This window comes from Ictidomys tridecemlineatus, chromosome 7, assembly GCF_052094955.1.
Source record: "Ictidomys tridecemlineatus isolate mIctTri1 chromosome 7, mIctTri1.hap1, whole genome shotgun sequence".
Lineage (NCBI taxonomy): Eukaryota > Metazoa > Chordata > Mammalia > Rodentia > Sciuridae > Ictidomys > Ictidomys tridecemlineatus.
The window spans coordinates 97,813,198-97,829,227 of NC_135483.1; the positions used below are offsets into that span (position 1 = coordinate 97,813,198).

Consider the following 16,030-nt stretch of genomic DNA (forward strand, 5'->3'; position numbering starts at 1 on the left):
ATATCGTCATTTTGATGATGTTAGTTCTGCCTATCCATGAACAGAGTATATTTTTCCATCTTCTAAGGTTTTCTTCAATTTCTCTCTTTAGGGTTCTGTAGTTTTCATTGTATAAGTCTTTCACCTCTTTTGTTAGGTTGATTCCCAAGTATTTTATTCTTTTTGAGGATATTGTGAACAGAGTGGTTGTCCTCGTTTCCATTTCAGAGGATTTGTCGCTGATATACAGGAATGCCTTTGATTTATGCGTGTTGATTTTATAACCTGCCACTTTGCTGAATTCATTTATTAGCTCTAATAGTTTCTTTGTAGACCCTTTTGGGTCTGCTAGGTATAGAATCATGTCATCTGCAAATAGTGATAATTTAAGTTCTTCTTTTCCTATTTTTATGCCTTTAATTTCTTTCGTCTGTCTAATTGCTCTGGCCAGTGTTTCGAGAACTATGTTGAACAGAAGTGGTGAGAGAGGGCATCCCTGTCTTGTTCCAGATTTTAGAGGGAATGCCTTCAATTTATCTCCATTCAGAATGATGCTAGCCTGAGGCTTAGCATAAATTGCTTTTACAATGTTGAGGTATGTTCCTGTTATCCCTAGTTTTTCTAGAGTTTTGAACATAAAGGGATGCTGTACTTTGTCGAATAACTTACTAATTTAAAATGTATGATTCAATGGTCTTTAGTATATGCAACTGTTACTACAAATAATTTTAGAACATTTTTATAATCCTCAAAATAAATCTCATAACCAAGCCCCATCCTCATCCCTCAAAGTTCCCAGTCCTAGGCAAGCTCTAATTTATTTTCTGTCTGTATGAGTTTGCCCATTCTGGACATTTTATATAAATGGAGTTATATTATGAGGTCTTTTGTGACTTACATCTTCCATTTAGCATAACGTTTTCAAGGATTTCCCAACTTGTAGTTCATCCAACCTGGATCAGTCCTTCTTTTCCTTTTTTTATTTCTAAATAATATTGCATTTCATAGACACACCACATTTTACTTACCCATACATCAGCAAATGGGTAGTCGGGTTCTTTCCCCTCTGGGACTATTATAAATACTTCTGCTATGAATATATGTGAATGTACTTTTATATGGATATGTTTTTCATATAGTTTTCTCTTGGTTATGGACCTTGCAATAGATCATATGATAACTCTATGTTTAACATTTTGAGGAAATACCAGACTGCCTTCCAATGCAATCATTTCTATAGCCAAAGAAGAAATACTCGACATTATAAAGAAGCACAGAATTGGTGAAGAATGCAAATTCAGGAAAAGGTGGATTCAGAAGAGTATGTTTCCCCTCTGAAAATAGAATTGATTTGGACAAAATCATCAGAGGTTATAGGATTTGTGCGTCATACAGCTAATTTTGCTGTCCTGCTTTGAAGCTGCTGGCAGAGCCTCTGTGGGGAAGGATGGCACGTGGGTCCATTTTCTATGAGGGCCTGAGTGGACTAGTTTATATTCATCAGCTGTGATTTCTATGGTTGGATCTGATAGCTGAATTTTTTTCTTACTGAGATAAAATGTCACGTGGACACTTGCCAACTACCTATAAACAACTTGGCGGCTTCAGATCTGGTAAAATGCACTTTGACAGCCTCTATAAATAACAGAATGTTCCATTCCACTTTCTGTCCAGCAGCTCTGAGTCAAACGCCGCATCGTGGGGGGCAGAGGACTTGCAGTTCTCGCAGCGGCTTTATAAGTGGGTAAGCCTCACCATGGAGGCCCGGAGAATGCACTAACCCCTCAATACTTTGTGAATCATAGGTGAAACACAATCTCACCTTTCCTATAGGTAGAGCATGCTTATGTGAGATATGGAAAGGTTATATCACTCCATTACCACAGTTCTGGAAAGATTTGTGTTCACCCATCTTGCTCTCTGATTTCTGTGACTGTATTTCTCAATACTAAATAACTAGCTGGAATCTTCAGCAAACACAGTCAGGTGACCAGTTGTTCTCCCATCAGCTGAGCTCCCCTGCACCCAAGTGACTTTGGTAACCAGCTGCTTAGTGTGATATAAATAAGTGTACCAGAAAGCCACCCAGGGAGGGCATGGGCAGTCCAGGAGTCCAGGAGAGGACCCACTCTGAACCTGGTCCATGGGCCCCCACAGCAAGCAGACCATGCACCATCTCAGGGCAGCAGTGGCTGCTTAGGCCCCAGGGCCATATTAACAACACTCACAGAGAAGGTCTCTGGCTACTCAATTCCAAAGCCAGGGTATTTTGATTCCTGGAACTTTTAGATCATACACTTAGAAATTTACCAAAAGATGTTTTCTTTGAGCAGTGAACTTTATGGCTCATTTTAGAAAGCATGGAAATAACCAAGGTCAGAATAGGATGCTGGAATTCCACCGAGTTCTCTCCCTGCCCCTGATTGTAAACATATGGGCCACGTGGAAGTGTGCCCTCCTCAGTCGCACCAAGAGGGAAGAGTGATGAGAGGGTGTGCAGTCGCCAGCACAAGATGACAGCCCAGCCCCGTCTTGCACTGAGCTGATTGGGAGCCTTCATGGGAGGGGACCAAGAGCCAGCTGTGACTACAGTACAAGGAAGGCCTCAGGAGAAGACTACAATATTGATCTGCAGAGGGAGTTTTTCAAGGCCTCCTTACTTGAGGAGAAGTAGTTGACATTTTCCAGCTGGTCAAGGGAAGCGTGCCTTTTGCTCTTTTCCTGTGTTCCAAACTCAAGTTAATTGGAAGAGCAGCAGCATTTTATGAAAGCATGTTGACCAGGGTGGCTGGGCTTCACTTCAACCCCTCCCTGGATCTGTGGGACAGTCAGGAGCTTGTCTTCCCAAACTGGTACTTAGAACCATCACTGCCACTGAACATCAGCCTGCGTTTTCTCTAAATGAAAAACTTTCCCTCGCTTTGTAGTTAACATTTCTTTGATTTAATATCCTTTTGCTGACCAAGTGTTTTAGTCAGAGTTCTCTAGAGGATCAGAACAACAGGAGATACACACACACACACACACACACACACACACACACACACACACACAGTTCTGAAAAGGGGACTTGTCAGATTGGCTTATGCAGCCAGAAGCTAGATAGGCCTACGATGGCACCTCAATCTAGGACGACAGGCCTGGAAACTCCCTGGGCAGTCACTAGTCAGAGTTGTCTTTGGAAGAGTGAAGGAGCTGGAGTCTGATGTCCTCCGGCCATCATAGCAGTTAATCAAGAACCCGTTGGAGAAGAAAGGCGGTGTGAGCTTGTGTCTGCAGCTGCTTCCTTGTTCTTGCAACATTTTTGTTCCGTCCAAACCTCCAACCACTTGGACTGTGCTTCCCTCACTCAGGGAGGGTTTCTGTTTCACTTCGCTGTCCCATATGCCAATCATTCCTAGACACAGCCTCACTGAGACACCCAGAAGCCTCTTCATCTTCGGTATCTCAATCCAATCAACTTCATAATTCAGATTAACCATTACACCAGGTATCCATCCAGCCAGGCATCTCCACCTTGTCTCTTTTTGTGAATTTTATCAGGAAAAGGAGATTATCCAATTGCTAAACTATAGGGATCTATATTGATAATAATGAAGGGGCATAAATGTTCCCCCTTTCCTTTAGCAAAAGTGGGCTCCAACTTGAGATAGTCATCAGAGGAGCTCCGTGGGAGATCTGGGTTAGTTTTTGTTCTGGCTTCCTCATAAAATTCTAGACTTCTGACTTGGAGGAAGCAATGGGAAGGCTGAAAACCTAAAGTGGGAAAAGCCATTCTTGACCTCGTGAAAGCCTGGCATGAGCATTGTAATACTCTACTTTTCTTCCTTGGACTTTGAACAAAGTGTACAATTGATCTGATTTATGATTGGCATCAGGAGAAAATTAATGTATGTGTTGATAGTTAAAGGTAGAACATTTTTGTTTAGGGTCTTCTATTTAGAAATTCTTGGAATGATTCATTGCATTCAGCAGCATATGCATATTGTGGCTTATATGAAAACACCAAGCTAGTAGCATGTACTAAGCAGTAAGAAATTCAAAATTATTGTTAGGAAAAATATTCATGGATGAATTCCCAATTCTAATACTTAAGGCTCTAAGATAAGGAATTTCAATATCCTGCAAGTTCCTGGTAAGAGTAAAGGCAAAAATTGTGGATAGATAGTTTCTGGTCCTGGAGAGGCACCACCCCTAAATTGAAAATGCTCTCTGGGGGCTCCTTTGCCTTGCGGTACCTCTACACACACACACACACACACACACACACACACACAACTCAGGTGCACATTCAGATGGTCAATGTGCTTTTTTTTTCATACTGGGTATTGAACTTAAGGGCCATCAAACACCGAGCCACATACCCAGCCCTTTCTGTTTTTTATTGTGAGATAGGGTCTCACTGAGTTGCTTAGGTCCTTGCTAAGTTGCTGAGGCTGGCTTTGAACTTGAAATCCTCCTGCCTCAGAGAGTTGCTAGGATTACAGGTGTTTGCCACTCTGCCTGGCTTCAGTGTACTTTCTAGAATATGATCACCTAATGCTTGGCGAAATAGTCAGCATAGAGTAACTAACAACCAGTCCACAGAATTGTAACTATAACTTCTTAAACAGCTGTTTTCCATTAAATATGTCCTTAGTTTCTCACCCCAAATTCTTAGATATTGTAATCTCAAAACCAAAAGTATTTGAATTTAAGTTGATTTGCTTACAAAATTCATTTCTTATTTCACCCAAAAGTGAGTTTTTTGTTTTAATAATTGCTGGTGGGGATGCCACAAGGCCGGGGGTCCTGCTGGCTTCGTCAGGCCAAACCGTCTTCAGGCCATGTAGCTGGGAGGAAGTGCGGTTTGAATCCAGTCAGTGTGTGGTTTCTTCTACCCCCTATTCTAAAAGAATATGAGGCTCTTGGTACCTTTTATGTGTCCTCTTATCTTCCCCCAATAAATGCTGTATTTTTCTCAGCAAACAAAAGCAGTCGGTCTGCAGGAGGTTTTTCTCTCTTCGCATCAATTTAGCTGCTTGCCCTGGAACCGGTTCCATTCTGCTGCCAGCTCGTCCTGAATTTCACTCCTTACCCCCACTAGTTCACTCTGCCACCCTGGGGAAGTGCAAGGAGCTATTTCCTCTCAAGTTTATGGTTTTTATTAGTCCTTTCATGCTAATATTTAATTTTAAGGGAATTTTATACTGTATGATCCCAGGGATATGAGGTACCTAGAGTCAGCAAACTCAGAGAGACAAAAAGCAAATGGCAGCTGCGAGGGGCTGGGGCTGGGTGGGGTCAAGGGAGATAGTGGTCAGTGGGGACAAGGTTTCAGTTTTGCAAGATGAAAAGAGCTCTCTGCGTACGGGGGTGGGTGATGATTACACACCAGTGTGGATGGACTTAATGCCAATGAACTACACGCTTGAAATTATCTCAGTGGTGGTACCTTTTGTTACAATTTGTGAAAGGTGTTTTCTGTTTTGGTTTTGGTGCTGGGGCTGGAACCCTTGCCTCACACATGCTAAGCACCTTCTGACTACACCTCCTACCCTAAAAGGGGGCTTTTCAAATATGAACTGCTTCCATATTATCTCTACAGATGACAGATATGTCATCTCTCCTGTCTGTCTTTTTCTGAAGTTAGTTCCTTTCCAGCCCCAGGAGAAATGCTTTCATTTTTTTTTTTTTAACCAAGGATGAAGAGGTGAGCTCATTGCATTCTGGTTCCCTCATGTTTTCACCAGGCTCCTGATTTTCCTAAACTACTGGGCACAGGATGAGACTGGGCACAGCTTTACCTACAGGAAGGACCAAGTAAGGGTGGAGAAAGAACTGAACCAGGGCCATGGAGGTAGCTGAAGGCCAGCCTCCCAGACACTTCCACTCCCTCACCTCTGATGTTATCCTAAACTTAGTCTAAGATGCAGGTGGTGTTTATTCTGTAGTGTAAAAAAATAATTAAATGCCTAATACTTGAGCATATCTCCATATAAATTGGTTTTGGTCTTTGTGTGACTATATCATTGAGGATCATGGTTTGCGGCCCAAATCCCAGGGACATTAATTGTGTCTTCAAAAAGAAAGATAAGCAACTTTTGAAAGTTCAAAAGAACTTAAAGTATCTGAGATAAAAGAGCAATTTTTGAAATTTGAAATGTAACTTGCCCTCAGTTCTTTATATCTTTTTAAATTGTTGCCTATTTGGAGGTTGGGAGTTCGACTTCTCAGACAACTAACAATGTGTCTCATATTCATCTGTTTTGTTGGATATATTCTCAGCAGTTAAGAGCTAAGTAATTTGTATCTTAATCGTAAGTGAAAATAACTGGCCAGTTCCCAGAGTTCCTTCTTTATCCCTGTATGCATGCCAACTTGAGAGGAGATCAGTAACATTTAGGAAAAATTCTTGGAATTTGTCATTGCTGAAGCTGCTATTAGAAATTACCAGAGACTGGGCAGCTTAAACACCAAACATTTCTTACAGTTCTGGAACTCCAAGATGGTGGTACCAACATGGGCAGGTTCTGGTGAGGTCCCCTGTCCAGTTTTCCTCGAAGGGCAGGGCAGAGTGGTGGTGGTGGAAAGCTCTGGCCCCTTCTTCCTCTTAAAAGGACTCTAATCCCATTGGGGGCAATCTTCTCTCATGACCTTTTTGAATTACCTCACAAAAGCCCCAGCTCAGTCATGGAAATTGGCACGTTAGCCTGTGCATAGTCTAGTCTATTAGAAGAGGCCTTTCTTAACAATTGCTCATGAAAGGAGATGACTTCTGAAAAGTTTAACAACAAAAACAACACAGAGGAAGCAATTTCAGGGAACGTCAATAGAGAAGGGAATGGTCATTAGCTGTCCCTAACATTAGAGGGGTAATGCAGCAGTTAAGAGCTCAGTATCTGGAGACCTGACTTTAAGTTCCACTTCACCATTTACTTACTGTGTAACCTTGGACTTCCCCAGAGTTCAGTGTATGTTTCCATAAGGTGGGGATAACAGCATGGCTTTCCACAGATGGTTAAGAGGTACAGAGATGTAGGTACAATGGGTGGTGAACCCCAAGGGCTGGTACAAGAAAAAAAAAAGACTTCAAAATCCAGATTAAGACAGTAACCAGAATGGAATAAAATAGTCATTCTCTGAAGGATAAATGATGTGGTAAAGAGAGAATGTCGTTGGCTTCCATTTTTTCTATGTAATAAACCACCCCAAAAGTAGTGCTTAAAAGAACATCAATCATTGATTTTGCTATGGATCTTCAACTTGGGCTTGGTTTAACAGGGAAGACTTCCTCTGCTCCAAGCAGAGTCAGCAGCTCTCCTAGAGGCTGAAAGATACACTGCCAAGATGTCCACACAGCTGCTGGCTATTATCTGGGAGCTCAGATGGTGGTTCTCACCTTGTAGGTCTCTCAGAGGCCGATTGAGCTGCCTTCCTTGGGGATCAGAGTGGGTATCCCAAGAGAAGAGGAGGGTACCAGTTTCTTAGGCCTTGGCCTTAAGAAACAGGTAGAGCTGGGTTCAGTGACTCATACCTGTAATCCCAGTGACTTGTGGAGGCTGAGCCAGAAGGATCACAAGCTTGAGGCCAGTCTCAGCAACTTAGCGAGAGTCTGTCTTAAAATTAAATTAAAAAGGGCTGAGTGTAACTCAGTGGCAGAGCACCCCAGAGTTCATTCCCCAGCACTGTGAACGGAAATAAGGAAGGATGAAGGAAGGACAGGAGGAAGGGAGGGAGGAAGGGAGGGAGGGAAGGAAAGAAGGGCACAGCATCATTTCCACGGTGCTCTGTTGGTTAAGTAGCAATGGAGCCCATAAGTCAAAGGAAGGAGGCTTGGACTCTACCTCTCAGTGAGAGAATGTCAGAGTTTGTAAACTTGTTGAAAACCGTCACAGCATGTGACCCCACAACTTGCCCAGACTCTGGGATGTTTCAGTAGGCTTTGGCACATTCGGAAGGGAAAAGATGATACACAGACACATCACTTTGGTCCACTTCCTTTGCTCTGTGAATGATTTCCGCATCAATGAGCAGTTTAAATAAAAAGGAAAAGTCCTACTAAGTTGACTTAACCCCAGAATGACGTCATTGGGCATCTTAGCTCACCAGGTGCTATGGTCTGTGTTACTGCGCACCTTATATCTGTACCTCTGTGTCGAGGATTCCCTTTACCTTGATGGCCTTTCCTTCAAAACCTACACATAGTGACTAAAGGTGAATGTACTGTGGCTCCCGAGTCCAACCATCTTGGAAATGGCTAGCTTTTGTCCCTAACCCTTCCTTCTCCGGAAAAAGAGCCAAATGCTAGGATGGTAAGTGACCTGTTCACCACACTCTCCAGAGAGCGAGAGTTTCAAAATGGAAAGTATAGTTGACATTATGTTATCTCCAATAAGTTTACAGAGCCTTCATTCTCTCAGAAAGTCAGAAGGGACAAGAAAGAAATTGGAATTTATTTTATTTTTTGCATTTACTTTGTGTAAGGCACATTTGCGCTCTTTTTTTTTTTGAGAGAGAATTTTTTAATATTTATTTTTTAGTTTTCGGTGGACACAACATCTTTATTTTACTTTTATGTGGTGCTGAGGTTCGAACCCAGCGCCCCGCGCATGCCAGGTGACCGTGCTACCCCTTGAGCCACATCCCCAGCCTGATTTGCGCTGTCTTCTTGTAGGCATACACTTTGTACATGATCATAATTTTAAAGTTTAGTATTTAAGAGGTTTCAGCTGGATTTTTTTCAAAGATAAGGAATAATTCTTTAAAAGTAACTAATGTGCTTTATACCCAGCCCTAACACAATTGATAAAATATTTAAGTAATGAAGTAACAGGGATAAAAGTTGTGGTTACCTCCGAAAGCACTGACTTGCACTTGCTTTCACATTTTAATTCCTATAAGTTACAGAAGAACTCTAATGTAAGTTCCTATTTGCTTCTGAGGAACGCTATGTATATTAGTGTTTATTGTAGATCATTTTTAATAGTATGTGGTGAGGAGAATTCACTTTAGTTTTTTTATTTCCATCCAGTTCCTAGTGAGATTCTGTTTCTTCAAATATGAGAAACTTCTAAATAAACTAAACTTTGTGTTACCTAAACCTCCTGTTGATCTAAATTCATCTAGACTGCCCTTTATTTATGGTGAGGGGCCATCCTCACTAATCTGACATCCATGATAGGAACATCAGCGATGAGAGCAACACTCAGCGATCCCACTGAAATTTGGAATTAGGATGCTTTGCCCCACTAGGTCTCCTTCTGAACCCTGACACTGGGAATTCTGTGCCCTTAAGGAGTTGTTTATTTTTCCAGACTGGTTAACGCATCAGGAACTTGGCTTCATGTAATCATCATGAAACCAAAAACCTTGACACTTTTTTCTATAGGAATTATCAGAGTTATGAAGTTAATTGAAAATAGTATTTATGACCAGTGGGAAAAGTCCCAAGAAGGTTTTTTGATTTGTTTCAGTTCAGGGAAATGCAACCATGTAGCTTTTACCAGAAAATTTCTGAACATCAACTGTTCCTGACAGAGCCTTGGGGATGCCACCTGCACGCAGCTCTGCGGGACCCCATCCTCATTTTTGAAAATATGATATTAGGGGCTGGGGATGTGGCTCAAGCGGTAGCGCGCTCGCCTAGCATGCGTGCGGCCCGGGTTCGATCCTCAGCAGCACCACATACCAACAAAGATGTTGTGTCCGCCGAGAACTAAGAAAAAATAAATAAATGTTAAAAATTCTCTCTCTCTCTCTGTCCCCCCCTCTCTCTCACTCTCTCTTTAAAAAAAAATGAAAATATGATATTAATGTAACCCAAGAGAAAGATTCAATGAAGTTCAGTAATGAATAAAATGCTCTTTATTTTATTGGTGTTATTTATTTGTTTGTTCTATTTTGTGGCTTTGAGGATGGAACCCAAGGCCTCACACTTACCGGGCAAGCACTCAGTCACTGATCAACATCCCCAGCCCAATACTTCCTTTGCATTTGAAATATTTCACAGATTTTTAAAAGGCAATGAATTTCAAAGCCAAATAAAAATGCTTTGGGCATAGTTTTTAAAACCACATTTGCAATCCCCAAATTTCAGAGAGGGGTGATTTCACTTTGCTCCAACAAATATTTGCTAGGCGCTGTGAGGGATTCTGGGAAAGTGCTCAGGTTACTCTAGAGACCGAGTGGAGTCAGACTCTGCCTTCACAGTCTCCAGGGAAGACAGGCCCGGGCAGTGGTCACCCAGGAGCATGAACGGGAGAAGTGAGGGGATGGCCAGTGGGCAGGAGGCCAGCATCAGACAGGTGACAAGGTAGGGACCAGCCGTGGGGCAGGAAGGTCATAAAGAGCCCTGAGGCCCAGGAGGTACAGGGCAGAGAGAGATGAACAGAGTTGAGGATAAAGAAGCCCAGTGGTGGCTGGAGGAAAAGGGAAGAGGTGAAAGAAAAACGGGGATTGGAAAGGAAGGACTTCACTGCCTGCTGCTAAAAGGGGACCAAATAATCTGCCCCAAGAGCTGCGTGGACACCAAGTGGCCATGGGAGAGCTGGGTTTCCCCTCACACATCCTGCAAACTCCAGCTGACTTGGGCTTGCCTTGTGGAAGGAGCACAGAATGTGAAACACAGGGATCTCTAAGAAAGGCCACCTCTGCCAAAGCTCCTGTGGTGCTGTAAGTGACAGGTCCAAGCTTGCTTGGGAATCTCCTGTCTTGGGGTGACAGAGCATTCCTGGGCACACACACCCTCACTGGGCCCTCTCAAGGCTGCTGGACTGCTGACCAAATAGAGCCTGTTAGGATTCATTCAAGCATAGCCCAAAGCATGGCTTCTTCAGCACTGTAGGGTTCAGCCCTGCGAAGGCCCAGGGCCTGGCTTTCTGTTAGTCCTGTCTGTTCCCGAAGCTCCCTGAGCCTAGTTACTCGGTAGAAACTTCCTCTTCCCCACCACCGAGTCTCTAGGAAAAACCCAACAGCACCCCAGGCAGCAAACACAGTGGTCTTGGGAGTCTGAATGCCAAGGATGAGGACCTACCTCACATGCCACTAACAGCCATGCTGCCTTGTCTGGAACTCTTGGTCTGTCTTGTGCCTCAGTTTCCTCTTGGAAGAGAGGATAATCATCACACACCTCATGGCAGTCCATGTGGGAGATGCCCAGGACCGCTCCTGACGCACAGACGTGCTAGATCAGTGTTGGCTGTTGCCATTGTTGGTGTTTATCATGCAACTTCAGTCTCTATTCCTGGCTACCAAAAGAGCTAGAAAATAATATTCAATATTCTTTCTTTCCCCCACCCTTTTTTTTTTTTTTTTTTTTTTGCAGCAAAACCTATGTTATCCCTTTACAGTGCAGCTGTCCTGTGGATTTCGAGTTCCACATCACTTTGACTCAGTCTCATCGAGCCTTTTCTATTGAGCCAACGTCAGGTAAGGACAGCCAGGATTTCAAGCTTCTAATTTCCTTAGAATTTTCAGATCCAAGTCAGGATTGGGAAAGTAGGTCTCCAAGAAAAACAGATTATACCATATTTGAATATTTAATAATATTTTTTAACGTGTAACAAATTTTATACATCTGACATAATGTAAATTGAAATTGGACACTTGAGAATAAGGACACTTTGGGATAATTTGTATCATTCAGATAATTTGTAATAATGTCCAGGTGAATTTCTTCTAAGTTCAAAACTTGAAATCAGAAATTAATCGAGTCTAATTCTACTTTTGGCTCTTGGTACATCATTGGGTTTTTATTCACCTTTAAATTCATTTTTAAATAAAATGACAATATTGTGGGGTGTGGTGGTGCACGTCTGTAATCCCAACAACTAGGGAGAATAGGCAGGAGGATTGCAAGTTCAAACTTAATGAGACCCTGTTTCAAAATTTAAAAAAAAAAATTGTTTAAAGGACTGGGAATGTAGCTCGGTGGTTAAGCAACCCTGGGTTCAATCCCTGGTACCTAAATAAATAAATAAGTGGCAATATTATTCTTTCCCAAGATTTCAGAATCTTAAGGGTCTAATGCATTTGTCTCATGTGTGATATGAATGATCTGTCTTTATGTTCCCCAAAGGACATAAATCTTTGAAAGTGGCATCTCTTACATTTGAAAGTAAGATTTTACCAGAAATGATTTCTGCTTCCCAGTTTCTGTCTCTTGATATATAGGTTTGGGATTTAAGTATTTGTTCATAGTGATGTTCTATGAGTACCAAAATAGTTCATTTTTTTTAAATCTATGTATTCACTGTTCACACCTCTTTCATCATCATTACAAGTTCATATTTTGTCTAATATATGAGTGTTTAAGGCAGAAATTTTGTATTAATCCTAAATCATGACATGCATATAGATTCTTTTTATTTTCCTTTTTTTCCCCCTTGTACTGGGGGTTGAACCCAAACCTCACACAATGTTGATTATTTTCTATAGAACTAGGAATCATTTTTGAGATTTTAAAATATACTTACATTGCAAAACAGGACTTGATTTTCTGAAGTACCATACTTAATGGTGAGAAAGTGAGAACAATTAGGGATAGCTAATATATTAGATTCAAATGAGCTCCCTAACTTCTAAAGAGCGTAGGTAATTAATTATTAACCACATCCTTAATAAAGAAGGAAAAGCTGGACCAGCAGGTAGCCACTCTGTGCACAGATCCTAAGAAGCTCTGTCACATTGATAGCAAAGCTCTGTCACTCAGCCCTCAAAATATCCTTGATGGTGGCCATGGTGACACACAGCATGACTTGCATAGTTTCATAATTGCTCTGATGTACTAATTGTCAGCCACATGTCAGGCACTGGGCAAGCACATCACATTCATTGTGTGGTTTCATCCTACAGTCCTTCTTACAACTGGGTACAGTTATCACCTCCCTACGGCTGAGGACAGTGAGACTCAGGGAGGCCAGGTGACTTGCCCAGGGTGACAGGGTCTGTCTGATTCTAGACTCGAACTCTTGACAATTACCCTAAGTTGGAAGAGTCATGACACCAAGATGCCTTGAATTGGAAGAGGAAGACAAATAGAATCATGTCATGAAGAGTTTAGGGAAATTCTATTTTGCAAAAGAAAGATTGAATAAATTAACAATCCATCTCAACCAAGGCGCTGTATCTTCCTCTTGCCTTCAGGGCCCCTGCCAATCTCCTGTGTGCTGTGTGTGTTGTTAGCAGCCAGAAGGTTATGTGCTTGACAGAAAATGATTGTTGGCTTGGCTGAATTTCCCCAGCATCATCTACCCAGACCCCTCCTTCTCAGCTTCCCACTTGGCACAGGCAGAGCCCCAGACTGCCCCGGGCTTGCTCCTAATGTCTGCATTTGGGATATTTGATGCATAGGGATGAAGAGGAAACTTGTAGGTTCCAAAAATCTTTAGTTACCACCCATTTCTAGTTCCAAGAAAAAAGCTTGCCAGAGGAAGAAGGAAATTAAAGTTTAAAAGCAGTACTGGGGATTATTAGCTGCCCAAGTGTCTGTAGCCTGTGACACTTCATCCGCTGAACCTGAGCAGGAGTTGATCCTTCCAGGGAAATTCAGACATGAATGTGTACCCAAAAGCTGCAGGGCTTATCTTTTACCTCCTCACAGTTAATCTCTAGGACTAACTTTGCTGTTGTTGTTGTGTTTTTTTTTTTTGTACATTGATGGACCTTTATTTTATTCATAATATGTGGTACTAAGAATTGAACCCAGTGCCTCACGCATGCTAGAAATTGCTGTACCAATGAGCCCCAGCCCCAGCCCCAGCTAAGCCTAACTTTTAAAATAGGGCATTCTAGAGTTAGCCCTGGCCTTGCACTTTTTAAATTTTGATTTGTGTTTGTTTGTTTGTTTGTTTGTTTGGTACAGGGAATTGAACCCAGAGGTACTTAACCACTGAGCCACATCCCTGGCCTTTTTAAATATATTTTATTTAGAGACAGGATCTCACTGAGTTGCTTAGGGCCTCACTGAGTTGCTGAGGCTGGCTTTGAACTCATGATCCTCCTGCCTCAGCCTCCAATTATAAGCATGCTCTGTGGCACACCGGCTGGCCTTGCATTTTTGTGAAAGAAAAGGAAAGATCTGAGCTTTGAGAAATTCACCTGGTGGCTTGACCTCAGAAAGCAATTGCCTCTTCCTTTTTAAGAACTCAAATAGCTTAAGTATAAAATTTGCAAAGAAATATTTCCTCTTTCTGATGTTTTAATGATTTTTTAAAATTTTCAGTCCTGGAGATTAAATTCAGGGGCGCTTTACCACTAATATACATCCCCAATCCTTTTTACTTTTTATTTTGAGATAGGTTCTCACTAAGTTACTGAGGTTAACCTTGAACTTGAGATCCTCCTGCCTTGGCCTCCCAAATTGCTGGGATTATAGGTGTATACTATCACACCTGGCCTTTTTAATGATAATTTAACCTACAATAAATTATTACTCGTTTTACATCACATAAACGATGTGAAGGAGATGTTTACAGAGTGTGCACTACATACCAAGCATTATCTCACACACTGTATTTTAACAGATGAGAAAACAGCCTCAGATAAGGTGTCCAAGCCAATCACAGAGCTAAACAAGGGGGTGAAGCAGGTTCTAAGTGGCCTCTGAGACTATCTTCTTGCTTCCATACCTCGGGCAGTAAAGGTGGCCTATGGTTCACAGAAGAGTAGCTTCTGTGAGCCAGAGAGTAGCTTCCCACCCCCAAAGACCTCCCTCTGTAATCCAGTGAATCAAAGGCATTGCTGTCAACACCTGTTCATGGATTATTTTTTTAATAACTTTATTTTGTTTATTTAGCTTTTTCTTTTATGTGGTGATGGGGATCGAACCCAGTGCCTCATGCATGAGAGGCAAGCACTCTACCACTGAGCCAATACCACAGCCCTTCATGGATGATTTTTAAATGACGTAGCTATTCATTTCCCAAATGAGGCTTAGAGAGATGAAGTAATTTACCCCAACCATAATTAGTGGGACCATAAATCCTAGAAGGTTAAAACCAATTCTTACTAACACTTCTAGCGTGTGGGTTGGAAGACCCTGTGACAATTCAGGAAGAATAATCTGTACGAAGATGTTCAGAGAGAAAACTGTTTAAAAATTTTAACAATATTCATCATGTCACTTATGTGTGAAATCTCAAAAAGTTGATCTCATAGAAGTAGAGTGTAGAACAGTGGTTAACAGAGACTGGAGGAGGAAGGGGGGATGACCAACAGGGGTAGAGTCACAGGTAGGGGGATACATTCTGGTGTCCTGTTGCACCTTAGGGTAACTATTGTCAATGATAATGTATTGTGTACTTCAAAATAGCTACAAGAGAGGATTTTGAAATGACAAATGTTTGAGGTGATGGAGCCTCTGATTACCCTACAACTATGCGTGTATCAAAATATTGCATTTGTACAATTATTACGTGTCAATTAAAAATAAAATGAAACCTTAAAATTATAACTTGGTATAGACATATAAGAAGGAAGAGATTTTTACAAATTATCCCCTTATTTGGCCATACTGTTCCTAAAAACAATGTGTTTTGGTTCTTCTGTCTCCTTTTAATAACTACCCATATTTATGCATGTGTTCTATATAATTGTAATCTAGGCAAAGACACAGTGGTATTGCCTGGTGGTGAATTCATTTATCACTGTGGGCATTTTTCAGGGTTAGTACATTTTCATCCTAATATTCATGGTATTGATCAGCTAGAGTTTTCTTGGACTTTAGTTTATTTCTGAGTTTTGTCCTCACCTCCCTGTGTCTGACCACTGTCCTCCCAACTCCCTGGTTATGTCGAGGGTATCGATCTTAAATCAACTCCAGGTGAGATTGGACTGGATGGATAAACTAGTGGTTTGGCATTTTAAAATGAAGTCACATTTTGGGGTCACTTTCTCACTTTCAAAACATGATATTTTTTCTCCTTTATCTCACCATTAGTTTTTGCCGAGCAGGAAGCTGTGATTACTTGGCACACCTTTTACAGCTTTTAACATTTGACAGTCAGCTGCCACCGTGTTCTGGTAACAGAGCTAGTATTCCTGCTAATGGAAAAAGTGGTTGACTTTGGTT

General features: G+C 41.7%; 1 protein-coding gene across 2 annotated transcripts in view; it reads left to right on the forward strand.

The window, feature by feature from the left end:
- The window catches only part of Cfap221 (cilia and flagella associated protein 221), a 98,405-nt gene that overhangs the window by 30,957 nt on the left and 51,418 nt on the right, over window positions 1-16,030 (forward strand). For both annotated transcript variants that reach the window (XM_021722049.3, XM_040294115.2), the window contains one exon: window positions 11,285-11,388. In XM_021722049.3, the coding sequence (XP_021577724.2) occupies window positions 11,285-11,388 (104 nt within the window). The remainder of the gene's footprint in view (window positions 1-11,284; window positions 11,389-16,030) is intronic.